This window comes from Chrysemys picta, chromosome 4 (assembly GCF_011386835.1).
Source record: "Chrysemys picta bellii isolate R12L10 chromosome 4, ASM1138683v2, whole genome shotgun sequence".
Taxonomy (NCBI): Eukaryota; Metazoa; Chordata; order Testudines; family Emydidae; genus Chrysemys; species Chrysemys picta.
The window spans coordinates 49,963,728-49,990,550 of NC_088794.1; the positions used below are offsets into that span (position 1 = coordinate 49,963,728).

The 26,823-nt window shown below is 39.6% G+C and overlaps 1 protein-coding gene across 25 annotated transcripts in view; it reads left to right on the forward strand.

Annotated features, from left to right (window-relative positions):
• MICAL2 (microtubule associated monooxygenase, calponin and LIM domain containing 2) overlaps positions 1-26,540 on the forward strand; it is a 198,599-nt gene extending 172,059 nt beyond the window's left edge. For 20 of the 25 annotated variants that reach the window (XM_008178916.4, XM_024099752.3, XM_024099756.3 and 17 more), the window contains 6 exons: positions 5,313-5,407; positions 9,596-9,688; positions 12,526-12,619; positions 20,990-21,089; positions 22,477-22,550; positions 22,645-26,540. In XM_008178916.4, the coding sequence (XP_008177138.2) occupies positions 5,313-5,407; positions 9,596-9,688; positions 12,526-12,619; positions 20,990-21,089; positions 22,477-22,550; positions 22,645-22,829 (641 nt within the window). In that variant the 3' untranslated portion in view covers positions 22,830-26,540. Of the gene's footprint in view, positions 1-5,312; positions 5,412-9,595; positions 9,689-12,525; positions 12,620-20,989; positions 21,090-22,476; positions 22,551-22,644 lie in introns of those variants that run through there. The other 5 variants (XM_024099755.3, XR_006176557.2, XR_006176558.2 and 2 more) reach the window with 5 other exon arrangements.
• Positions 26,541-26,823: the final 283 nt, after the last annotated feature.

The following is a 26,823-nucleotide window of genomic DNA, read 5'->3' on the forward strand; positions in this document are numbered from 1 at the left end:
CATTAATTCTTTTGCGTAGAGACTGTCCGGTTTGGCCAATGTACATGGCAGAGGGGCATTGCTGGCACATGATGGCATATATCACATTGGTAGATGTGCAGGTGAACGAGCCCCTGATGGTATGGCTGATGTGATTAGGTCCTATGATGATGTCACTTGAATAGATATGTGGACAGAGCTGGCATCGGGGTTTGTTACAAGGATAGGTTCCTGGGTTAGTGGTTTTGTTCAGTGATGTGTGGTTGCTGGTGAGTATTTGCTTTAGGTTGGGGGGTTGTCTGTAAGCGAGGACAGGTCTGTCTCCCAAGATCTGAGAGAGTAAAGGATCATCTTTCAGGATAGGTTGTAGATCTCTGATGATGCGCTGGAGAGGTTTTAGTTGGGGGCTGAAGGTGACAGCTAGTGGTGTTCTGTTATTTTCTTTGTTGGGCCCCAACTTTTCTCAGTTCCCCTTTATTATTATTCTTGTCCACATGTTATCCCCTGCCTTAACACACTGAGTCTAAAATCAAGATTTTACAAGAAGACTGAGTCTTCCAAAATGTACAAGACTATAGCAATGTAAACGTTCCAGTTATGGCCTCAGAAGTGATATGAAGTTTCTTTAATACCAGGACAGGAAAGAGAGACTATAGCTACAGTGCTATGTATTGACTGGATGTGGTCTCAACATAGCAATAAATATTGGGAGTTGGCCCTTCTTGAAAGACAGTTTTGCTTTTGACACATCGAAATTCTCTTTGCATTTCATGTGTACTCCTTGGAAGTACATTATGATTTAACTAACTTTGAAATATAAACTTATTGAATCCATAAAATACATTTTGATCCAAACCCGCTTTATTTTGTTAAAACTGATCCAGTGTTTAAATAGGTCCAGCAAAGGGCTAAATTCTGACAGGTGTTGAATCACACTGAAATCAGGATTTGGTCTTCGATCATCTCTTACTCATGGAAAGCAAGAACCAAGGCTAGAAATAAGGAAAATCCTCCAAAATATTCCCCTTTTAAAATACAAGAAAAAAATAACTTTATGCTTGGGATGGCCCCTCCGTGCAGAATCAGTTTCACCCTAAGGCCTGTGACCATTGAAGGTCCCTTTAATTCCTAAAATAAAGCTTAAGTGGGAGTCAGGTGGTTCAGAGGCTTTGTACTTGTCCTCTGCATAGCAGTGAATTTCACCCGTAGTGGGCTCACAAGCACTGAGATCTTTCAGTGTGTTCTCAGTGCTCAGCACTACTGAGGAACTATTCTGACATAGCGATGGAGCTGAAGGAGCAGTCTGGGTCCTTGCATACAAATGAATATACCAAGTATCCCAGTATTCTTTGGAAATCTTATCTCTAGTGCTACACCAGTGAATAGCTTTTGAACTTGCGTAGCTTTTACACATCAGGTAACCAGTATGAGAATTGCTTGTCTGCACCTCTCACAATCAAGCCCTTAGTGTAAACTCTTATAATTCTTCCTATTCAAACTAGCCTTTGGTATGACTATTGGAACATTCCTTGCTGCAGGGACAGTCCTTATTATAAGCAAAGTTACTTAATAGACCCCTGAGGCAAGAAAGCTTTCTGTCAGATTCTTTCCTACCCACTGCACCCATTACACTGAAACAAGACATTTTTACCTCACACAGGGCTCATTTGTAAGTCCCTAAGGTAGCAAAGGGTATTCATGGATGTAACAGAGTGCACTCACCCCTCGTGAGTGCCCCTTTGGCTGAGTGCGCATGCCTGCACACACGCACTCTCTCTCTGATTGTCCCTCCTCTGGGATAAAGCAGCACCCCAGGGCTCCCTCCCTGGAGACAATGTCTTCGCCCTCTTGGAGCTTCCTGGCTACGGCTCTGTAGGTCAGTTCCCCTTCCGGGGTGCCTCACTGTCCAGGCCGCTTCCCCCCAGTGGCTAATGGGGGGTGGGGAAGGGACACAGACCTAAGTGAAGACTCCTGGTGTCGTAACATCCTCTTTGAGTGGGTAGGGGAGACTGAGTCTGCTGTCTCCACCAGAGTCTGTTCTAGGGCCCAATGTTGATTGTGTCTAGTTTGCATATCAATGTTGGCAGCTACATCCAACACCATGGGATGCTAAGCTGCTGCCCCCCATACCCTAGACCACTTCCTACTGCAGTCTCCTTTTAGCTTCCCAGAGTAAATCATTTCAATCAAGGCTCTGACCCCCACACTCAGTCACTTACCTCTACTTGGTGGGTTTGCACAGGTTTGTGTTGTCAGGTCTTAGGCAATGAGCTCCTGGGCAGTACTTTCCCCTCCGAGCAGCCACCTGCTCCCTTCTGCTGCCTGCCTCTGAACTGCTCTGCTCCCCAGTTTGTGCAGGCTTTGCAGGAGTGGCTGGGCAGAGATGCCTGGGCCCAGAGCTGTTCCTTAACCCCTTGCTCCCCAATGTGGGCTTTACATACCCCATCACATTTGGGCAAGTCATTCTACGTGCCTCCATTTGTAAAATGGGGATATTCATAAATACCACAAACTATAGAAATGCTCAATATTTTTCATTGTGCACAGGATCACATATTAAACACATTATCACCACTAATTGTGATTGAGTATTTTTATTTGGCCTAAATACCTTTCTGTCTTCAGAAGAACTTTTCCATGAAGGGGCATTGCTAGTTGTCACTTAGTTGCTTGGTGTCTTCTAACAATGCTTATACAATGTCCCTTGAAAGACTGGACTTTTTACAGACCATCTAAATTGATTTCCCAAGCAGAATAAGAGACAGATGCCTGACATTCCAGAATACATAAGATGACAGGCAATGTTGGGACTATACTATTAATCCATTTTATGTAAGGACACTGACTTCTTCATCCTCTGGTGATGGCCCTTGTCCTAAACCCTTAGGGAAGTGAATGACACTGCCTCTGTTCCAAAAAGGCAAACAACTCCCAAGTCTGAGTCCCTTGAGAAGGAGACAGGTGCTTTTGTATCACAGAAGGCTGTTTATCCTCTAGACCTTGTAACACTTTTTAATTATTGATGTAACTCAGAGAGGAGGACAGAGGAAGGCAATAATTTATTCCCACTGAAGAAAGAAGAAAGGGAGCATGTAATTGATTGTGTTGCCAACCCCACCAGAAAATTTTGTAAAGCTTAAAAATTTGCATTTTATGAAATTTTATTTCAATGACAGTGTGATCAGAAGAAAGATACTGGAGATATTTGGTAAAGAACAGAGGAAAAACAAAATCAAGTGAGAGATGATATTTGAATGAGTTAAACCATCAAAAGAAACAAGACTGCAAGCCAGAACTCTAATTCATTCCTTTTTACCCATTCTGACAGTGTGAAGGCTGTCTTAGAGAATTTCCCTGGATAACATAAAGCTGGCAAAACTGGCTGTACACCATCTACTGCTGGCCCTACAGTGTTCTGGACATGCCGAGGTAGGCATGACCTTTCTGTACACTGGCAATCCTGATCAGCTGATCAGTCCCTAAAGGGCTATTTTAGCAGGTGCAAGTTAGAGCCACTCTGACTTGTACCCTGTCCTTTTCTCTAAAGATGGGGTGAGGAGTGGAAAGCTCCACATTGTTCCCATACATAGAGTACAGCTCAGGCACACTTGGAGATGTGGCCCTGTGTCTTTCAGAATGCTAACTGTAAAGTGGCTTCTTGAGTCTAGACAGCTCCTCTTTTTATGAGTAACTGTTTTTCTTGACCTGTGTAGCTCCTAGAAATCTTATGAGGACCCATTCTGCTCTCAATTAAACCTTTCTAAGCCTGCAACTTCATTAAGGTCAGTGGTTTGGTGTGAAGTCAACGGAGTTATGCCATGATTAACGTTGATGTAACTGAGGCTATGTCTACACTAGAGAGCTTACAGCAGCACAGCTGAGAGCTCTCCCATCGATATAATTAAACCACCTGCAATGAGCTGCGGGAGCAGCTCTTCCACCGACATAGCATTTTGCACACTGTCACTTAGGCCGGGGTAACTTTTTTGTTGCTCTGAGGGGCGGTGTTTTTTTCACACCCTGAGCAACATAAGTTTTGCCAGCCTAAGTGGTAGTGTAGACCTGGCCTTATTGCAAGCAGAATTTGGCCCTCTATTGTTGTGCTTGCTACCATTTACTTACTTTTTCTGGAATGAACATGTTTCAGTGACTCCAATTTTAAAGTCTTTTTCGAGACAGAAATTACATCTGCTTTTGAAGGGTTTGGATTCACAGTGAAACAAATGAGAAAAGGAAGGGAAACTTACACAGAGGGGAATGGGAAGTGATCATATTCCAAATAAAACTTGCATTCATATACTGGATTATAGCAAATCAACAGTTACCTGGCAAATGCTAAGCAAGAAGTCATTGATCACTTTAAATTGTGTGTACTCCCAAGATGCAGTCCAGTGCAGATGTTAATCATTAACCTGTAGCAGGTTGAAGTGTGGAGACAGATGTTCCTGGAGCAGTTTTATTTCTTTAAACAAAGAGAATAAAGATATGAATTAAACAAATAAATTGAGAAGAACAAAACAGCCAGCTAGAACAAGACTCTGGTGAAATGGGCATAATAAAATTGTTGTAGTTAAATATACATTAATTTGTATCCCTGAATGCATGTTTTTCCCAATGATATCTTTTGAATTTCCCTCAGAGTATATTGTTGTGATGTATGGATTTTCCTGACTTATTATGGCATTTTAATCAACAGTTCAATGATGTGATAATATTCTTAAGACAGAAAAATAAGTGACATTTGTTTAGACATAATTAATGAAATATTTATGTTGCATGAGACTATGTGATAAAACCTTGTTCTCTTAGTCCATTTGCTTCTGATTACATTTGTGATTTTTTTATATGACCAGACATTCTGACGCCAGCTATTTTACACTGAGCAGATGTCATGTAGTAAAAATGGGTGCCAGATGCTAGAAGCCACAAGGGTAATTTGTTTAAGAGCTGGCTCAGACTTTTTGCATTCAATTACACCGCATGGTGAGCCTTACACAATCATTTAAGTAATATGGCTAACTTCAGATATGCTTTTTAATAACAAATTTCATTTCTGAATACATTTTGAGCATCATGCTACATAGATGGCGTTTAAGAAATTAATTGATTGATACATAATACTGGTATGTTTAAAAAAGAATTCCAAATAACAAGCAGCAAAGGCTTTGGACAGTGGCCAAAAATTTAATTAACATGATCAGCCGAATTTCCAAATTGCCTTTAGGTGCAACCTAATAAAGCTCAGGACAGGTGCATTATGCAAGTGGCTAGGGTGAATGTCCATATGTCTCAAGGGAGAATACTTCCTGCTTCACTTTGTTCTTGCATTTTAGGCTCTGAACACCTATCTGTCAAAAAACAAGTGACTACATGTTGTTGTTCTTCCTCTGATGGTGAATTTGAACACAAGCCTTCAATAGCACTCAAGGTAACCTTTACTTAGAAACAAAAATAAGCTTTCACTGTTGAATTATACTTAAGATTTGTGTGATTTTGATTTTAAAACAGAATAGTTTTGGGGGGGTGTTGACATCTAAACGTAGTATTGTAATATATAATGGATTGAACCACATCAGGTCTCTTTCCGAAAGACAGGTACCAGAATTTCTTGTACCTATCAGAACCGCCCCCCCAGGTTATAAGAATTTTGACAGAGATGGATTTAATTTGAATAACAGACGTGCTTTACATAAACCACTTTGAAGCTGCATTTCTTAAGTGGTTTTAATATGTAGCCCAACAAACAAACCATTGAAAAAATTAAAACAAACAGATGCAGATTTCCCTTGGGGAAACACCACTTCATTTAAAAAGAACTACAGGCAGATTGCATGGAAAATGTTATATTTATTCTAATCAGAAATATTAAATGAGCCATGCAGTCCCATCACAAAATTATACCCCCAAAATGCCTACTGAATACTGGGCTCAGATAGGTCTAGCTGTGTTTCTGTATCTAATAGGAAATAAGAAAGCTAAAATACCAATGAGGTTTTGCTCTTCATCTCTTACTTGCAGAGAGAGATTCTGTAGGCTGAATGGCTCATCAGAGACTTGTTTACCCTTTCTCTGAAAGTGGAGGGGCTTCAATAAGTAGCATCAGTAGACGGCCTAACTAGAGAGGTTGCTTGATTAGGAGGTGGCATTGTGAGTTGTTTTGTTTTTTAAATTAAACAACTTAATGTTGGTAGCGTAACCCACACACCTTCTGGGTGTGGTGTTCTGTCCCATCTAGTGGTGGGGAGGGAGAAAGAGAGAAAATGAGTCTGCTCTACAGCCTTAGCTAATAGCCTGCTGGCTTTTAGCTTATGCTGTAGCGGCTCATGCATTAAGCTGCAGAGGTCCCCGGTTCGATCCCGCCCACCAATGACCGGGGTCTGTACACGCAGTAGCACGCTGCAACCCAGAAGGTTGAACTGAGGTTAAATCAGGCTTGGAATGACCAAAACCTGAAGGGCCCAAAATCCAATAACTTATTTCCACAGGAATCACAACATTTTGAAATACAAGGGTATGACACTTTTCGGGCTTACCTGAGGTGTCTAGGGTTTATCCCAGCCATCAGCCCACAGCAGAAAGGAGCTCTGTCTCCTGCCAACCAGGGGAACACTCCCTAGCCACTAGCTGCTGGCAACATAGGCACTCTGCTCCAGGCTCCAGGAGACCTACTTTTTCCTCCTGCAGGCTAGCAGTTTACACACCTCACTTTGTTACACTGGAGTGCCCAGTCCCCTATCTTCTGGACACCCGCAATGTACTCCTATCTGCTGCCTCTGTGGAAGCAGTGCAGCCCAATTCACTGGTTTCACCTCAATTTGACAGTCTCCTTAGCACAAGGCACTTAGACTTGTCTATAGTGAAACTAAATTGAAGTTTATTTAACAAAGCTTCAGATACAAATCCAAAAAACCGCAAGTATAACAGTTTGGAGACACAAGGTTACAAATAAAAGAAAACCCTAAAACACAATCTATAGCCTATACTTATTAGACAGGAAAGTAACTTTTTAATAAGGTATTTCTCACCCAATGGTTAGTCCTTGCAGCACTTGTCCAATTCAGAAAACTGGAATCCTTTCATGAAACCCACCGACAGGCAGAGTTTCTCCTCTGTAATGGATAACAACGTGTTGCCATTTCTTCTGCGCTTATGCAGTTACAGACTATTGTCTCTTAGCCCAGGGGTCCCCCTCTTCAGAGAGCTCTCCTGGGGTTCCTTTGTCTCAGGTCTTCACCTGGTCCAGGCAGTAGACCAAGTGTTGTCTCCATGGATGCCCATTGTTCTCAGCATTGATTGAGTTAGCCATGAGGCCCTACCTCACCTCAGGTGACAAGTCTCACTTCAATAGTTTTGCAACTTAATGTGCTACATTTTGCATGTCTCTTAAACTATTTCCCATTCTCCACTGACAATAACCATGACAATCAGCTAGTTCTTAGCTTTCGGCAGAAACCATCCATGATCCCCTTCAGTGAAATATTGAGAAGATGGTCAGACACAGATGTAATATACCTGCCTGGGTATGTCTGTGTCAAAAAGGGCAAAGGTTCATTGAGGAAGCAAGGCAGCAAACCCACTAGTTTATTTTTCAAAGGTGCAGATTAATATTTTGAAGGACTCTCCAAACCAATGCAACAAAGGGTAAGCTGATCTGTTCCATTTGACCCCAATCTTTCCCTCCCAAACTCATCAAAAGATGTGCAAGAAATATCAATTTAAACTTTGCAAAAACTTGGCTTAGAGGGAAGGACTTGAAAAGTAGAAAGGGTGGCCACTTTCTTCAGTTCTCGTTACATTTGTCTTTTAACTGCTGCTCCTCCCACTGCTCCTACCTACAATTCCCCAGCAAACATGTCTCAAAGAGACAGTTTAGGAGACATTTTCAGGGTGGAAGAGGCTCTCCCACATGCATTCCTACGTGGAATGGAGATGCAGCAACTGCTTCCCACTCACTTTGATGTTTGAGGCTACCATCAATGTTATGTAATTTTTTTTTAAACCAATTATTGGCTATAACAGTGTTTCAAAGTTTTCCTGGGTATTCTGTGTTGAAGACATCAGTTATTTGTAAAAGAAAAATGAGTAAGTGATGGTTCAGAGACCGATCTTGTTAAACTCAAAAACCAGAAGCTTCAAAGAATAAAGCCCTTTAAATAAACAAAACCAAAAACCACAAAGTGTGAGGAGAAAGAACCAGAAAAAGGAACTGAAATAGAAAAAAATATAATGGGGAATTAAATGAAATACAGAAAACATATAGGTGAAAAAACAAAGAAAACAAATCCAGGCATGAACTGAACAGGAATGAGTTTCAAGAATTCAACCAGCGGCAGGCACAAAGGGACATACGGGAATGAGCAAAGACTAGCTCTAACCTATGTCAGGTGGAATACGGTGTAAATGACAAACGATAGCACAAACCAGTGGCTCAGGCCTGGCATTTCTTGCCCTATTTTGAGTCACATCCACTATTAAATGTATCAATTCATTTCAGTCGGCGCCCTGTGACAGTTGACATACCAGTTTTGCCTCGTATCTTAAAGATGTTGCCATGCTCCACTGACCAAACTGAAGAGAAACTGAAATGTAGCATTCTGAGAGTACTGGCTTCTAGACTTCTGTTTTCTTGTCTATTATTCTCTTATTTCCTGTCTTTCTTTTTCCTTGAGTGGGAAATCATGACTGGTCTTGAAACATTTTCAGATCATATAAGTGAGGAACAAGATTAAACAGTGCATGCCACTCCCTACGTGAACCCTTTAACAATTGCTTTGTTTGTACTTCTTGGAGGGCATTGCAGTGGTCAGTGATTTGTGTCCATAAAAATGTTCCCATTGCAACATACCTGTAACTTGAAAAATGAGGGGTGTTGGTTATCACCGGGAAGAGAGGGGACAAAAAAGAAAAGAAAAGGATGCTCTTTAATGGCAATAATTAAGCTGCTTTTGGAGAAGACAAACATTATCCAGTTTCAGATGCTAACGTGATTGTTGCACTGCTTCAGACTACATCAATCTTGTTACATTACAAGCTGCTCAAAGTGAACTGCTGTTGTATAATATGACTGACTTCAGAATTGCATCAGAGTTGATTAATAAACAGAGGGCCAGATCCTCTTCTGGTATAAATTGGCATAGTTCCATGGACTTCAGTGAAGCCACACTAGCTAGGGATCAAGCCCAGTTGTTTTTGGAAAGCATATTTTTACATATAAAATAAGATTTTAACTAACAAAGAAATGATTATTTACACAAAGGAACTGAATATTTAGTGATTGTCGGATACAGTAAAAAATAGGTCATGTTTTTCATAGGAAGCTGGTACTTTCTGTTCTCTGGTAACCATGATGTTCACAGAAGTTCTTGTGAGATGTGTGGTTATAGGCGTGTAGTTGTGTAGCTCTATTGATTCAATTTTCCCTTCATTGACAGAAATAGCTAATGCTTAACTAGGGATGCAGTGAGGGTCTTTCTGATAATGTCTTAATGGCTGAGAATAAACCTAGCTGAGTGAATCAAAAACTACTTAACATTTGCAGCTGGCAAAAGTCTATGAAAATCTAAGATGACTAAGTACAGGGTATTGATTACCTTCTTTTCTCCCCTTACTCTTGTAGGCAAAAAGGACCCTTAGAAGAAGGAGAAAACTAGAAAAGGAAACAAAGCAACTGGTTAAACAAGAGGAGCTGAAAAGACTCCATAAAGCCCAGGTGACAAAGTAAAACTGAGCTTGTGTCACACTTAAGGGTATTTTGTGGGTGGGGGAGAAAAGAGGGTGATGAGGGATGGGGGTGTAGTATGTACTGTGAGGATATTTGTCCTTTTAAATAATTTGTGAGCCCTCTAGTGATGCTTACTGTGTTTTATATTGCAGAAGCTCTCGGAAAGCAGTCAGAGCAGCAAGATGTATGCAGCTAGCCTTGCATGTTTATCTATAGTTAGTAAAGATGATTTATTTGGAACCCAACTGTGCCCATGTAGCTTCTTCATACTATTTTTATTGTCCTATAAAAAGCAAAAGATGTAACAATTGGTGACGAAGATGAACACCTAACTCAGGAATACAGTGCAATAGAGAGTGACTGCAAAGACCATTGAAATTTAAACAAAAAGGGCCTGCAAGTAAACTGCTAATTTAGAAAGGATAAAAAAGGATACTACCGTATTACTATACACTAGAGAGGATTAGGAAAAACAAATTATTTTTTTCTGTGCCTCAGTTCCCCTATCTGTACAATGGGAATATTAATTCTTCCTTTGTTAATTGTGCAATAAGATGGCCCTCTGTAAAGGCTCTTTTCTCCAGACAAAGCAGAAGGAACTGTAGATTCTGTCCATGGTGACTCATACAGTTGTGCACTTGATCCCTCCTATTGCAAGTATCTGTCATGCAGTGTTTTGTGAGCACACTTCTCAATGAGTTGATCTCAAATGGTGTCTGATGCTAATGTGCCAGAATCACAGGTCATAGTTAACTCTTTTAACACATGTACATATGAGTTGCATTCTCTGTCTGAATTTGCATTGTTCAGGTATTACAGGCTAAATTTTCAAAATTCCTCAGCTCCCATTTTGGCTCCTAAATGAAGTTCTCAATGGGATCTGCTGGGTGCTGAATTCTTTTTTGAAAATCTGGCCCTACAAATTTATGTGGCGCATCAAAGGCCACTTTTGCCTGTTCAGACATACCTTTCTTTGAGGCAGGGACTGTCTCTCACTATATGTTCGTACAGTCTCCGTTTCAACTGGGGCCTCTAGGTGTTACTGTAATACAAAGAGTAAATATGTATATATACAGTGAAACCCCACTATAACGCAATGATTGAGGTCCAAAAAATTTGATCGTGATAAATGTGGGGTCGCAGTATAGCAAGGTTTACCATTTTAAGCCAGTCAGTTTCAAGCTGGTCAATTTCTCTTGAGCAGAAAACGACTTGCATTTGCGAACTGCCCGTAACAGGAACTGAAAGGGTGCAGCTCCAGCAGCGGGGGCTCTCAGCCATGCAGCAAGAGAGGGAAACACTTGGGGAGAGCAGGGGAGACGTGCAAGGGGCAGAGGAAGAGTGAGGAGCAGCTGGGGAGGAGAACGGCTCTTCTCGCCAAAAGGAGAAGCGGAGGTAGGGGGGGAAGAGGCAGTGGGGAAGGCACATTCCATTTTTTGTTTGTTTTTTTCTTCAGCGGCACTTCAGCCTCTCTCTCTCTTTTTTTTTTTTTTTCTTCTTTTTTGCACTTCCACAGCGCTCCGGCCGCTTTTTTTTTTTTTTTTTTTTTTTTGGCGCATGGAGCAGCTGGAGCCACCTTATGATCACGTAATATCCAAATTTGCGTTATCGCGGGGTGCATTATAGCGGGGTTTCCCTGTAATTAGCATGTGCATATATATTAAGTATTATAATAATATAAATATATATACACTATATAATGAGAAGTGAAATTGAAATCTCTGGAATTTTTAAATGGGTCTCCTCTGCTGATTTACTGTACTTTAAATGAACAGATATTTTGTGCTTGAACCTATTACATTTTTCTCTATATTTTAAATAGAACCTATTACATTTTCTTTACATTTTAGAAAATATTAGATTAATCATTACTGAGAAATCAATGACAAAATAGAAGCAACTACAAAAGAAAAAATCCACATGTGCTTAATGTATTTTTTGTAAAACTGAAATAGCAAAAATGAAACTAAATAAGTAAACAAAATCCCTTGGGGGAGGGGCGGGGGGAACACATTGTAAGCGTCTTCCCTTATTTTATGGTGGTACAGTAATAGACATTTTCAGAAAGTGCCCAGTGATTTTTGGGTGGCTAACTTTGGATACCTTCACAGGGCCTGAATTTAAGGAAATACTAGGTACCTACCCTTTCAAAATGTGGCCCTTTAAAGGTGTGTCAGATTGGGCAATGGATGCTTTTGAAAATAGTTGGCCTAGAACACAGACCTGTTTAGAGGGTATGGTCAGGTCAGCTCATCTGAGGGTTACCTGTGTAGTGCCAATTAAAGGGAATTCTGGAGCTATATACCCTTTTCTTTTCCATATCAAAAGGTTATATGAGAAGAAAAAATAGCTGAATTATCCCACTCAATTCAAAATAGTAGACAAACCCTTTAAGTTATTTTAGGTACCAATATGACTCCCATTACCATAGTGTCTGCATGCCTCACAATCTTTAATATATTTACCTTCACAGCAGCCCTGTGAAGTAGGGAGCTGCTGTTATCCCCATTTTACAGATGGGGAACTGAGGCACAACAAGACGAAGGGCCAGATTTTTAAATGTATGTGAGCACTTAAAGATGCAGATAGACACCTCACGGGATTTTCGAAAGCACTTTTGAAAAATCCCGCTAGGTGTCTATATAATCAATGGTAAATCTGGCCCTAAGTGACTTACTCAAGATCACACTGGAAAACTTTAACAGTAACGGGACCTGAACATGGGTCTCCCAAGTCCCAGGTTAGTGCCCAAACCACCGGGCCATCCTTCCTCTCTGTATTTTAAAGCTGTATTTTTATCTTTTATAATCTTTATAATTCTGCAGGCTATCCAGCGCCAACTGGAAGAAGTGGAGGAAAGACAGAGGGCCCTAGAGATAAATGGTGTTAAACTGGAGAGGGAACTGCGAGGAGAATCAGGTAAATGGGGCAAGAAATTTGTGATTATTTGGTGCCTCTTTAAAAGCAAAGCAGGTTTTACAACTGTTTTAAAAGTACAGGTTGTTGGAAATTTTTCCCTGAAACAATAAATAAGAGAGAAAATTCACCTATTTTTTTTCTATTTGCCAAGCAGCTTTAGATGTTATCAGTTGTGAATTTGTAACTATTGGAACTTGAAGCTGAATCTACTTCCCTCCCATTGTTTAAAATCCTGAGCCTGATTTCATCTACACTACAGAATCAGTGATGTTTCTAGGTCCAGTAACTCAGTTACCAAGCCAGCAGCCTATGCTTAGTAACAAGGTCCTTAACAGCTTCTCTCTGAGTGTCAATAATATGATTGCAGTCAGTGACTGAACTGTGGAAATAACTCAGACAAGCCATGTAAAAGGGCAGTGTGTAGTGAGACAGACCTGAACTATGAAATGCTGTTTTCTTATGGACAGGAGATAATTAGGATTTTTCCCTGCTCCAATGAAAGTTTAGGTTTTAATTAGTCCTGACCCAGCTGTGGAGGGGAGTTAGAGGGTATAAGGTCTCCCCTACATGTCTACATAAGGACTATTCACATTACAGTTCATGCACAGAAGGGTGAGGCGCAGATTCATAGATTTTTAAGACCAGAAGGAACCATTAGATCATTTAGTCTGATTTCCCTAACCATGCCTAACGTGATGTCTTTCCCTTCTGCTACATGAACTATTGGACGGGGAGGAGAAGGGGAAAGTGGACAGTGTAAGTGAAGAGTTGAGAGTTAGTAGAGCCATAATGGTGCCTTCCCCAGCGTGAAGACCCCGCACAACTGGCCGGGTGCAAGGGGGGAAGCAAGCTACACCTCAGAAAAGGGTGACACTACTTCCCCCCAGAGCAAGGAGCACAAGAGGGACTGTGCCTCTCGGAGACGCAGCTCTTCTCATAGCTCCTCCTGTGGTCAGCACAGCTTGACCCCACCCTTTTCTAAGGGATGAAATTTCAAGACCCAATCTAACCTTAAGGGTTTTTTGTTTTTTTTTAATAAAATATGAACATAAATGGCTGCCCTGATGCAATCTACCTTCTGAGGAGATTTGAAAGCTATTTTAGATGTAAAAGATTGTCTGAAAGCCAGAAGTCATATTGCAAATCTGCTTTTTATATTCTTCCTTGTTACAAGCCAAAACTCCTAAATCACTAGTGTGATTTTGTGCCAGGGAGCTACGATGTTTTTTGATGCAACACCCAACACTTGGAAAATGTTGTTTTTATGCTTAGCTGCATAGTATGGTAAAGTCGCTATGTACTTTTTTAGTATTGTATTACAAAACCACCGTAATAGCAGCAAAATCATGCTGGGCCCAATGCTGAGTGCCTTACTGAGATTTTTATTCTCTCTGTGGGGGAGAATAAACTCCATCACTGTAGTACACAAACACTGAAGTAAAGAATTGGCTCTAGTAGTTGTTTGCCCAAGTAAAAACTGTAAGGTCTTCAGTATTTACCCAACTGGTTTATAAAACAAATGCCATACAACTGATTGAACTAATCTATTTAAAATGTTCTTTAAAAAGCTAATGTCAATCCATCTGTTAACTTAAAACACTGTCTTTTTGAAAGGAGAATCCCCAAAGGGTTTTTAGTGTTAGGCCTGGTCTACACTTAAAAAGTAGATCATCTTACTTAGCCATGTCATGCAGGGTTGTGAAAATTTTTGTCCCTGTGCAACCTAGTTGGGTAGACCTCTCCCTTCCCCCACCCCCGTGCAGACGTGGCTAAATCAACAGAATAATTCTCTGTCAACTTCACTACCTCCTCTCGGAGAGGTGGATTATCTACATGGAGGGGAAAAACCCTCCTGCCAATGTAGGAAGTGTCTACCCTATGGCGCTAGAGTGGTACAGCAACAGTGTCATGGCTGTGCCGTTGTAACAGCTGTAATGTAGACATCCCCTTAGTTATAGAAAAAAAAAGTGATGCTCTTCTCTCTAGGTCTCTGAAAATATGGAAGATCAAAACTCTTCTAACTGTAGGGAAATAGGGATACGTGCAGAATACCAGAATGGATGGCCCAGAGCCACCTCTTGTTCCCATTATTTTGACAATCACATTTTCTAAAGAAAGCTCATCTGCTAAGAGATTGATGCTCCTCATTCCCTTTTCATCCTTAGTAATTTAATTCCTTTCATTAAGATTAGAGTGCTATTTTTTTCTCCCTGTTGATTGTTTTCATGTGGGTGGCCAGCTACAGATGCAGGCAGATAGGAAAAGGGGTGAGGACTGTTCTGTTTGAATACCTCTTATTGTGTAAAATTTCAGGCTGAAATTCTCCAAACTAGACATCAAAATGTTAATGCTTTGTTGCTTGTAATAACATTTGTGTAATAGTGCAGGATTCAGACAGATAATATTCCATTCATCCTTTTAAAAATGTGCATTATTGTTTAATGAATGACCAGTGCTTATTAGGTTAAGTTGTATTTAAGTAGGCCTGTGCTTATGTAGCTCAAGTGATTTAATAGGTATTATTAAGGTAATTAGAAAATGATCACAGTTAAGCAATAATATTGAGCTGCAAAGGTTGTGAATAACCGAATTTAGAGACAGGCCTGCAAACACTAGTCTTCGGTGACATTTATGCAACTCTCCTCTAATAATTATGTGAGCATGGAATGAAAGGCTCTTTTGTTAGTGGGAGTTATTCATTAGCTACTGAACTGAATTAGAAGAGAACATGCGTGGGTGTGAAACAAACTGCCATGAAGACTGATGAACAAAATGAGGCTTTGATGATCTCGTAATTGTAGTGACAACAATTCATGCATTTAAAGAAAAATTAGAAATAATCAATACTATGAATAATTTTTGGTGGTTTCCCCCCTTCATTTACTTTATTCTGTGCTAAATACCAAATAATAAATCATTAATGTATTGCTGCTTTATTTTTTAGTGATATTTGTGTGGGTTTATAGGGATCTTTTGCCTACAACAAAATTCAGTAATGTAGGTTTTGAACCACATTTTCAATTGAAATTTGTATAACTCAAACATTAAACAAGTTGTGAAGGTTGCTAGTAAAAAAAAAAAAAAATCCGTGCTGAGGAAGCACCATTAGTCTCTCCATATTTCAGTATATCAGTGAATAGCTTTCTATAGGCTTATGCTTTTATAGATAGTGTACACAAGGTTTGTTTGCACTGCTTTTTGGAAAAGGGAAGTATTTAAAACTGTAAACAGAGTCAGAAATATTAGACCCTTTGAAAGTGTGTGTGGACAGGAATGTGAGTTTTATACCTTTTTTTCCCCAAAAGAACAAGTGGAAGAAGTTGAAGGAAGAGCCTGCTTATTCTCCAACCTTTTGTCTGCAGAAAGATGCTAAGATGGCAGGAAATAGAAAGTTTGGGAGCCATGTTTAGTAAATGCTGTTTTTAAATAGGCCATCTTAAATTTGTTACTGTAATAAAAAGAAAAGGACATCTTAATTTCTAATGGAGCCTCAAATGAAAGGGATTTGGATAAATAAAAAGCCACCCTTTTGCAAAACACATTTTGCAAAAAGGCAACAAGGCTCGATAAACAAACACAGGAACTGGCATCCAGTTGACCTTCCCTATCTCATTTGGGTGTTGTGGGGATTACTTAGTTTGTTGTATTGTTCTTGGAAGTTACTTAACCGTGCAAGTTAAGTAACTATTGGCATTAATAATAATGATAAATCAATAGAGAAGTTCAGTGAGTAAATGCAATGCAGCTTCAGGACACTAGAGGGCACTCTATAGGACAGAGAAAGAACAAACAAAAAAGCTACATATCAAGTATCGGGGGGTAGCCGTGTTAGTCTGTATCTACAAAAACAACAAGGAGTCTGGTGGCACCTTAAAAACTAACAGATTTATTTGGGCATAAGCTTTAGCTACGGTTATTACAGCTACAGTAGGTGCTTTTGCTAGAATGAGGCATTTTGGCAAACCACATTGCTGTTTGCTTACTTCAGTTGAAATACAACTCAAATCTTTTATTAGAGGGAGAAAGTGATATTTCATACTATAAGCATGGAAATATTTAAAAAGCAATATTTTTCCAAAATAAGAATATAGCAAAAATTGGGAAGGAGATGGAAGAAGGACAGAGTGTTTACACAAGTGCAGTACATATGCACATCTGTGAAAACAGATTCTCTTGCTAGCAATAAAATAAATGTTCTATTCAAATTTCATTTATAAGAACTGGATGGGGTAAGTGTGTTGTCTGGTTTAAATTCTGGCTGCATTTCTGGTGTGTGTGTGTGTGTGTGTGTGTGTGTGATAGATATAGATATATATATAGATATATAGATATATATATATATAGATATAAAAAAAAAAAAAAAATCCGGCTATATACAGGCATTTAAACTAGATATGTCCCCATTAGAGCTGGTTGGAAAAATTGCAACAAAACCTTTTTTGTCTGAATTTACCGATTCATCCAAATCTATTGACTTTGACAAAGTTCTGCTGGAACCCAGGAGTGGCTGAATTGGAATTGTGCCTCGTTTTGTGCCAGCTCACCTGCTCAGCATCTCAGTATCCTGCCTGCCAGACTGCCTCAGAGTCGGGGACCCCAAGGGCTGCCAGAGTCCATGACATCAGGACAGCCCACCAGGCAGACTGCCCCAGAACCAGGACTCCATTGCCTTTTGTGGAGAATTTTGAATTATTTGGTTCCATTCCGCACTAGAATGAATCCATATTTCAAAATATCAAAATCCTCCAGGAAACTGAATTACCTTTCTCCACACAGCTCTAGACATCATATACCTGTACCTTGCTATTCCAGTTAGACAGCTTTGGCTTTCAGGAATGATAATGCCTAACCAAGATGGCAGATTTCTATAAGTACACAAATTTAGCTTCATCATATTTTCAAATTGAAAAAGCGAGAGACAATGCCATTATCTCTTGTGCTGCTGCTCCTGGCCCATTAGGTGTGTTACCTCTGTCTTTCTCCTTCTGGATTATCTATACTTATTCCTTTTCTCAGGTTGTTCTCTACTCCTTGCCTCAATTTCTAACCTAGTTTAATGACACCCTTGACAGATCGCCTCTGTGAGGTCTGACCCAGGGACCTCTAAAAACATGCGTCCTTAATTGCTTGAACTAAAGGCCCAAGTCCATTAGTTAGAGGCAGTAGCAGTCCAGCCACTAGAAGGGGACAAAAAGCCACCTTGTGTTAGCATGAGTTATATTAGCAAACAAAGAGGCAGTTGCTTAACCTAAACATTTTTTTGGAAATCACAGCTGCATTCCTTTACCCCTGAGTCTCTCTCTCTCTCTCACCTGCCCCCCCCCCTCCACACACACACACACACACACTTTTTCTGTCCCATACTCCTTTCCAGTTCTATTCTTCTCGTACTGCCCTCCCAGGGAAGCAGCAGATTGAAGAGCCAACTGCCATTCTCTGGGTTGGGAGCTGCTGAACTCGTGGACAGCTCATCTCTTTGTGCCTCTGAGCAGTTCGGTGAGTGGTTCTCTCAGCTCTTCATCCAGGAGCAAGATGCACAGAGCTGAAATGCATAGTGTACTGCAGGAGAGGAGGAGTTGCTGCTTCATGACTGATGAAGGCACTGCTCTGGAGGATTTCAACACAGTGGTATCACTATGTTGACAGTAGCCAGAGAGATCAGATGTCCTGGGATTCTACTGAAATGCAGACAGAATCCTGACATTGGTGGAACTGGCTGGACATTGGAATTGTCCCTCAAAGTTGGGACAATCCTGAAGTAAATTAAGACATCTATATCCTACCTATTATTATTATTAATTATTATTATTATTCACTGTACACGCCGAAAGGGAAGTGCACTGCAGTATGGACGTGACAGACATTATGGAGACATGTTTCCAGCTTCCTCAGTACTACTGTAGTTAGTAACAATGGGAGCCATATTACAGCGTATTTAACTATCCCTAAATATTTAAAATCTAAAAGCGCCCCCCCCTCCTCCCCCAAGGTCATCTTAGGCAGGATAACTCTTTCTTTCATTTAGCAAAGAAGAAACTGGAAAATTGGGCAGAAGGGCAAGCTAGAAAGGGGGAAAGAGATGTGTATAGATCAAGGGGGCTCAGATCTTTTGAAAGCCTCTTGGGCCTAGAGATTTTTTTTTGGCAGGTCTGGCTGGGAAATGGTTGGTAAAATACCAAAGAATCAGTTTAAGGGACAAGTGTGTTAATTTTGTAGCCAAATTTTCAAAGGTACAAACAACCTGCACCAAGGGGTAGTTGGGTATGGTACACAAGCATCCATTTTAGATTCATCCATGTAGGGGGCTTCCTCAGTGCACTGCATCCTCTTTTGAAAATTTAGCCATATGTATTAATGACCTGTGGGATCCTACTGTTGTGAGGAGTACCTACTTCTAACAGAACATTAAAAGGATAGATGATTATGAATAGAGTATTTATCTATTGGTGGCTCAGTGTCAAACTGGCAGGATGTATCTAGTTGGCTCCTACCAGGATCTGTCCTGGGGCCAGTACTGTTCAATATTTTCATTAATTACTTGGATAATGGAGTGGAAAGGGTACTTGAAAAATTTGCAGATGACACCAAGCTGGGAGGGGTTTGGAGGACAGGATTAGAATTCAATACTTTGGAGGACAGGATTAGAATTCAAAATTATCTTGATAAATTGGAGAATTTGTCTGAAATCAACAAGATGCAATTTAATAAGGACAAGTACAAACTACTACACTTAGGAAGAAAATATATGCACAACTACAAAGTGTAGAATAACTGGCTAGACAGTTGTACTGCTGAAAAAGATCAGGGGGTTGTAGTGGATCACAAATTGAATACGAGTCACCAGTGTCATGCAGTTGGAAAAAAAAAACTAACATCATTCTGGAGTATGTTAACAAATGTGTTTGATGGAAAACATAAAAGGTAATTGTCCCACTCTACTCAGCACTGGTGAGGCTTCAGCTGAGGTACTGTCTAGTTCTGGGTGCCACACTTTAAGAAAGATATGGACAAATTGGAGTCCAGAGATGAACAACAAAAATGATATAAGATTTATAAAAATCTATCTATGAGGAAAGGTTAAAAAAAACTGGACATGTTGAATCTTGAGAAAAGACAACGGGGGGGAGGGGTGGAATCTGAAAACAGGCTTCAACTATATTTAAAGCTACAATAAAGAGGACCATGATCAATTGTTCTCCAAGTCCACTGAAGGTAGGACAAGGAGTAATTGGCTTAATCTGCAGCAAGGGAGATGTAGATTAGATATTAGAAAAAACTTTTTAAACTATAAGGATAGTTAAGCACTGGAATAGGTGCCCAAAGGGGTTGTGGAATCCCTGCCATTGGAGGTTTTTAAGAACAGGTTAGACAAACACCTGTCAGGGATGGTCTTGGTATACTTGGTCCTAATTCAGCACTGGGGGCTGGACTAGATGGCCTCTCGAGTCCCTTTGAGCCCTACATTTATGTGATGATGGGCTATTCCAGGTCTTAAAACAAAGTTTCACCAATATACCCTGAATGACAGCTTGAAAAGGCCAGTTATCCATTGCCATCTCTTCTTGTGGGGCAATATTGGCACTCAGTGAAGGAATGCTTTCATCTTAGGGAATCTGTTCTTTATAGAATAGTTGTATCCACTAATTGTTTATAGTCTGAGTTCTTTGGGGCGGGGGCCATCTCTTTGTTATCTGACTCTACGGCACCTAGCACAATGGCATCCTGGACTTGAGACACTACTACAGTACAAATAATATTAATAATAATAAGGGACTTTCTATAGTGCAGCTTTTCTAATCAGTCAAAACATTTATTTCACAGATGCAGATTTAAAGACAAATGTCAGATGGCAAATGAGCTGGGGGCCCTTTTGGTAGGGACTTTGATTAAGAGTGAGGGTACCACCAGGAAGAAGGACCAGTTGACATATGCCATCCTTGCCCACCCTTAAGTCTGATCTTTCTGATGGAAGTATCCACCTAAAATAGATAAATCAGGTGTCGTGTTAACATAAAAAAATGAATTATTTATGCCAGAATAAGGAGCAATTAATACCAACCATTTCAAAAAGGAGTAGACAAATATTTTAAAAACAAAAAAAAGCCTGCTAATTTTCAAGATGGAAGTGGGATTCTTTTCTTGTATTTATTCTAGCCTAAAATTCAGTTTATCCTTAACTACAATAAACTATAACAATAAACTTTATATCGGGTACCTTGGAAAACTAGTGACAGAAATATCACATCACAAAGGTTCTACATGGTACACATCTAGCCATACAAACAAGGATCATTTAAAGTGGCTTCAAAGCAGTTTGATCATGGAGAGGGAAATCCAATATAACACATTTATTTTTTATATCTCAATCAGATTCAGGCACACAGGATGAAACTCAGCTGTTACATGAATGGTTTGAGCTGGTCCTGGAGAAGAATAAATTAGTGCGTTATGAGTCTGAGCTCTTGATCATGTAAGTAAGAAAACACAGTTTGCCATCAGTAGTAAAGATGTGGGGGGTGGGGAAGTGGACTCATTTTAGGTCCCAGGCATAGGATTTTCCTCATGATACATGTGGCTCTCATTATTGAGCTAAATTGCCACTTTGCGTCTTGCATAGCATATCGCCATTAGCACACAGAGAGAGTCCACGCTTCTCCTTCTTGCATTACTGTTTCCTGGAGTTGGAAGTGTGTTAGAATAAATGGACCCAAAGCTACATTCTATTCCAAACACAGATTTGCACTTGAACTCCCCAGTGGTACAGTGGTTTTGATCCTATAGGTCTATTACATAGCACTATTTGTGGATGCACTAATGGGCCTAATGACCTCCCAGGCATTTAATCCACTGGAAAACAAATTGGTCAAGGCACCGAATGAGTGGGGAGTGGAGGGAGATTTCTAACATACCGTATATCCACTTTTCCTGGGCAACACGAGGAAATGAGAGGAAAGATTAAACTCATTTGTGAGTAGAGCTGGGTGAAATGTTTTGGATGAATAGTTTACTCATCAAAAAATGCAGTTTCAGGTCAAATGAAACTATTTCTGAATTTTGGCCAAATCTGGTAAATAGTTTCCATTGGGGGGAAAAGAATGCTGAAAAAGCTGAACCATTTCCATTTTGGGTTGACCTGAAATTAATTTTTTCCCCAGATATTTTGGTTTGGCCACCAGACTAAACATTCAGTTATTCATGCGTACAATTTCACCACACTCAGATGCCCGAAGTGAATGAGGGAAATGGAGATCCTATGTAATGATGCTATCCAGTTTGTAATGTGAGAATGTAGGAAGAGCCAAAACTTTTGGATCAATCTCACTGATTGTATAGAGAAGATACTGGAGATGGGGGATATACACAGTATACTCAATGACTAGAGTCCATGTCTATAATAACGTTACCATAATATCTCAGTATGCTGAACACTAGCATTGTTATTCATTTTCTTGACAGTTATTTTAACAGGAACAACATTTGTCCATTATAGTGGTGGTGATTGTAATAAGAAAAAGGAAATGATCTTACCATTTTCTCTTATTATTTTAGGTAATAATAATAGCATACTCCTGCTGCATCTCACTAATTTTAGGGAAAGAATGCCCTTCTTAATGTGCATGTACCACTAAGTTTATCCGCCAGAGATCTAAGAAGCAGCAACATAATAAAAGGACAGCAGTATTGACAATCAAATGAGCATAAAATCATTATAATCTTATTAAAAAGGCCAGATCCGTAGGAGCCTGTATATCAATCTTTTTAACAGGTCTGCTGAAGGTTGATTGTTACCTTCTGAGTTCTAAAATCCTTAGAAAATCTGTCAGCTGATTCTTTGCCATTCTTATTTTTGTATCTAGAGCCCAAGAACTAGAACTGGAGGATCACCAAAGAAGATTGGAGCAGAAACTGAGAGAGAAAATGGCCATTGATGGTAAAGAAACTGGGAAGTTAATTATATGTTTTGGTCTACAGTAATGGTCCCAATTTACAATAGTGTTTTAACTGCTTGTTTTGCAATCTCCTAGATAGCCTAAAAGATGAACGAGAACTGAACGAGGAACATGAAATTTTTACTGAGATGATGAAAGTGATAGAAGAAAGGGACAAACTTGTATCTTCCTTAGAAGAGCAGAGACTGAAGGAAAAGGCAGAAGATCAGCACTTTGAAAGCTTTATATTATCTAAGGGTTATCAACTCACCAGGACTTAGCCACATGCAAATGTGTGGAACTTCAGCTATATTAACCAACATGGAGACAGTCTTTTGGCAAAGATCTGGCTGAAATTGAAGGAATCATATCATTTTAATATCAAACACTTTTAAACAGGCTCCTTGCTTGCACAACAGTGTCTCTAGTTCCACACAGATAATTACAGGAAGAAACATCGCAATCTCATTGTCAGCAAAAAGGGCTAGTCATCCTGTGAGATGGAAAAGAACTGAATTCACCTGTGTGATGGACAGTGTGTGAAAATTACACTGGAGCTGTCCATTGTTTTCCTTTTCCCTGTAATTCTATTTTAATTCTGAGAACAGAGTTCCTACAGACGTAACTACATGATCTGGTACTTTTGAAACAGCAACATTTTCCATTCATTTGTCTGAATCTGTGTGTATTTTTTTCTATTTTGGCATGGTTGAGCCACAATGAACTGTATTCAAGTGTCAAAAATAAGCATCACCAATGTAAAAATCAGGTTAGTGTTTAAAATGTATTTCTAAAGGAGTAGGGGAAGAGTCTTTAGAATACTGACTACACATGTTGTAAATAACAAGTGTAAATGCAAGGTCAGGCAAATTTAATTATCAGGTGTATTTGCAAGCTTGAGTGCACTGTATGTATTGAATGAGGACTTAATACAATATTAAAACCTTACATTATGTAAAACTGTAACTTAATACCAAAGGGATTACTATTCTTAACAAAATGTTGTAGAGTCAGAAGACCTTTTGTCTGTAGCTGACCAAAGTAATCATTGAAATATGCTTGAAGAACATTTAAAAAAAATTGATTAACATGTATATGGTAGATTTTGCAATATGCATTCTTCACAAAAGCATGTACTGTATCTCAAAGTTATCACTAGTTAGAGACTTTGAACTGAACAACAACAAAAACTGTGGCAAAATTATATTCTGCATTTTTATGCTGATAGTTGATGGTTGCATATCAACCATATTTAAACTGCTGCTAAGATGAATGCATAAATAAGACTGTCAGAGCTATATCTGTTGAATGCATTTTTTACTTTAAAAAAACATAGAAAAGTGCCTTCTAGCTTTTCTCGCACATGCATAGACATAGCAGTTGTGCAAAAGATTTCCTTAGGCTATGTTTTCAATTTACTGTGAGCAGTCTTCTAAATCTGAGATGATTTTGTAATTTACATTTGATTGTTTCTCCCAGTTGTATGTATGATAGTCTGAAAATTCAGTATAAGAGACGTGGAGAAACTGGAGGACTGTTTTTGAATATTGTTTTACCTCATGTTCTGACTGGAAGGGTTTACTGTTCTCATTTCTAAATGAAAGGTGCTTAAATGCTGTTTCTACCTACAGTTCAGCAAAGGCAAAAGAAACTCTTCTAAATGTAATTGTAAAACCATTTATAATCTACCTTAGTTTTTGTTACACTGAAATTTCTTATAATACATCTTTTTAAAGATAAAATCCAGATTTTATCATCATCCATGGATTATCAATATACCTCTGTAGAGGCTGAGATAAGAATACTATTGTTCTACAGTATTTATCTATTATTTATTTGTATATGTATCTGTTTACAGGAAATACCAATGTCTAATAATATTTTACATAGTTTGGTGAATTCTGTCTGTGCTTTGGATGGCAGCTATGAGATCTACAACAACAACATGATGGTAAAGCTATGCATAGTAGAGCAGAGGATTAGATCACTAATGTATACAATAGGAACAAAATATAAAGTAAGACACAAACAATATCGTCAGATATTACACATAGGAATACGTTTCTAACATGATGCACAGGGATTTAGTTACATTACTTCCATTAATCAGTGGGAGAGGCATAGCAGAATCCCTGTGTACATTCAGAATCTATCCTCTAGCATCTTTATCGGTTATATGCTTGTATCTGTTATATGCCTGATCTTTGTGAGTCATCTTCTTAAATTGTCTCTCTTGTTTAAGGTGGACTCAGTGGTATTTACTATTGAAGATGAACTATATATATAGTGAAGACCAAAATTAAATAAATCCCAGGTTTCAGTGCAGACTTGCCTGTGTTTTGAATGCGGGAGGCATTCAGCACAGAAATAAACATTTTTAAAGTTATTTTTTCTCCTTTGGATTTCAAAGGAGAAAAAGCTTTGCCAAGGATTTCCTAGATTCTTTTTCCTTCTGGCATCATTGATACCAGAAGTTTTATGCAACTCAATGAAGTCACAGAATGATGCATTCTGGGAAATCTGTAGCCTACCAGGAGGGGGCCATAACTTCACAGGAGTTTTAAAAAGTTATAGCACATTACTTAGCTCAGTGCCTTGCATAGATGAGAAATTCATCTCCAAAATCCAGAATTACATCAATCTTCAGTTTTGTTTTGCAGTTCACCTTATGAAAAAGAGGCCATTCGTTTTAATTTGTGTTACTGCCACACAGAGAAAAGGAGGGTAGAGAAAAGGGATAAGGAGTGTAGAAATATACAGTATATATATGTCTTGTTGTCAGGACCGGCTCCAGCTTTTTTGCTGCCCCAAGCAGCGAAGGGAAAAAAAAGAAAAACCCAATTGAGCTGCCGCCGAAGTGCCGCTGAAGAGGAAGAGACAGAGTGAAGAGACCCGCCGCTGAATTGCTGCCGAAGACTACAGCGGAGCTCTTAAGTTGCCGCCGAAGACCCGGACATGCCACCCCAATAACGGACGAAGTGCCGCCCCTTTCTATTGGCCGCCCCAGGCACCTGCTTCCTTCGTTGGTGCTGGAGCTGGCCCTGCTTGTTGTGATGAGGACATTGCAATCCTCCTTTCACAAAGCGTAACTTCCTCATCCAAAGTAGGATGCATGAATTACAAGTAATCAGGTCAGTTCTAATTTATACACAGATCCTGGAACTTCAGTTTGCAACAGATGTGCTTTCCAACAGCAGAGCAGGCAACACACAGGTCTAGAAATGTACTAGGTGCTACACTTTCCTTTTAGCTCTGAAGAACTAGGTTTTGAGGGTATTTGAGACAACAGGACTTGAGGGCACTCTGCACCTTACAGGGTAAGGTCCATAAAAGGGATAGTCAGCATTTTTCTGTATGCTGACTTAGTTGTAATATGCATGGTGCACAAATCCCCTCTAAATAGCTGGTCTCCTGTGATTAATTGTAATCCCTCAAATGGCAGGGGGAATGCTCCTGCCTGGTAGGGTGACCAGATAGCAAATGTGAAAAATCGGGACATGGGGTGGGGGGTAATTGGAGCCTATATAAGAAAAAGACCCAAAAATCAGGACTGTCCCTATAAAATCGGGACATCTGGTCACCCTACTGCCTGGTGCTATTCCCCCACTGAACCAGAGTACCTCACAAGATCAGATCTAAAATATTTGCTGGAGATGTTTTAGTAAAGAGTGAAGAACATAAGTCTTCACAGAAGTGTAGGGATTGGGAGGAAAGAGAATCCACATGCACTGATCATAGGCCAACATGATATGTTTAGCTCAAACTCCAGAAATACATTAAACACAAAGGTTCATGTTTAATTATGAATGTTCTTTCCCATTACTCTGCCTTTCCTGTAAATTGGCTCACTAGCTTATAAGGGATTTATTGACTTTAAATCTTTGGCACTGTTATTGCTGAGTAAAATGTGATGTGATGGACCATATGCCTATGTCTAAATTTACTACATGTGAGCAGTTTTGTATTTGAAAAATTAAAATGGTTTCACTCTTTAACGCCCCTGTGTCATTTCTGTAATAATCTCTCACCCTCCCCATGTTCTGGGTGAAGTAGATTTTTAGAAAAATCTTTTATGAGGAGAGTAAAGTATATTAGTATCTCACTCCACATACTGTTAATTACAGGTACATTTTAAAAAAACCCATCGCAATTTAAATTCCCTTTAGCTTGCACTTACATGTTTTATTGTTAAAAAAGCACACCTGAGCTATATGGTGTTAAATTCTTCATCCTAGTGCAGTCGTTGACACGCATGTCTGAGGAATTCATCCCCAA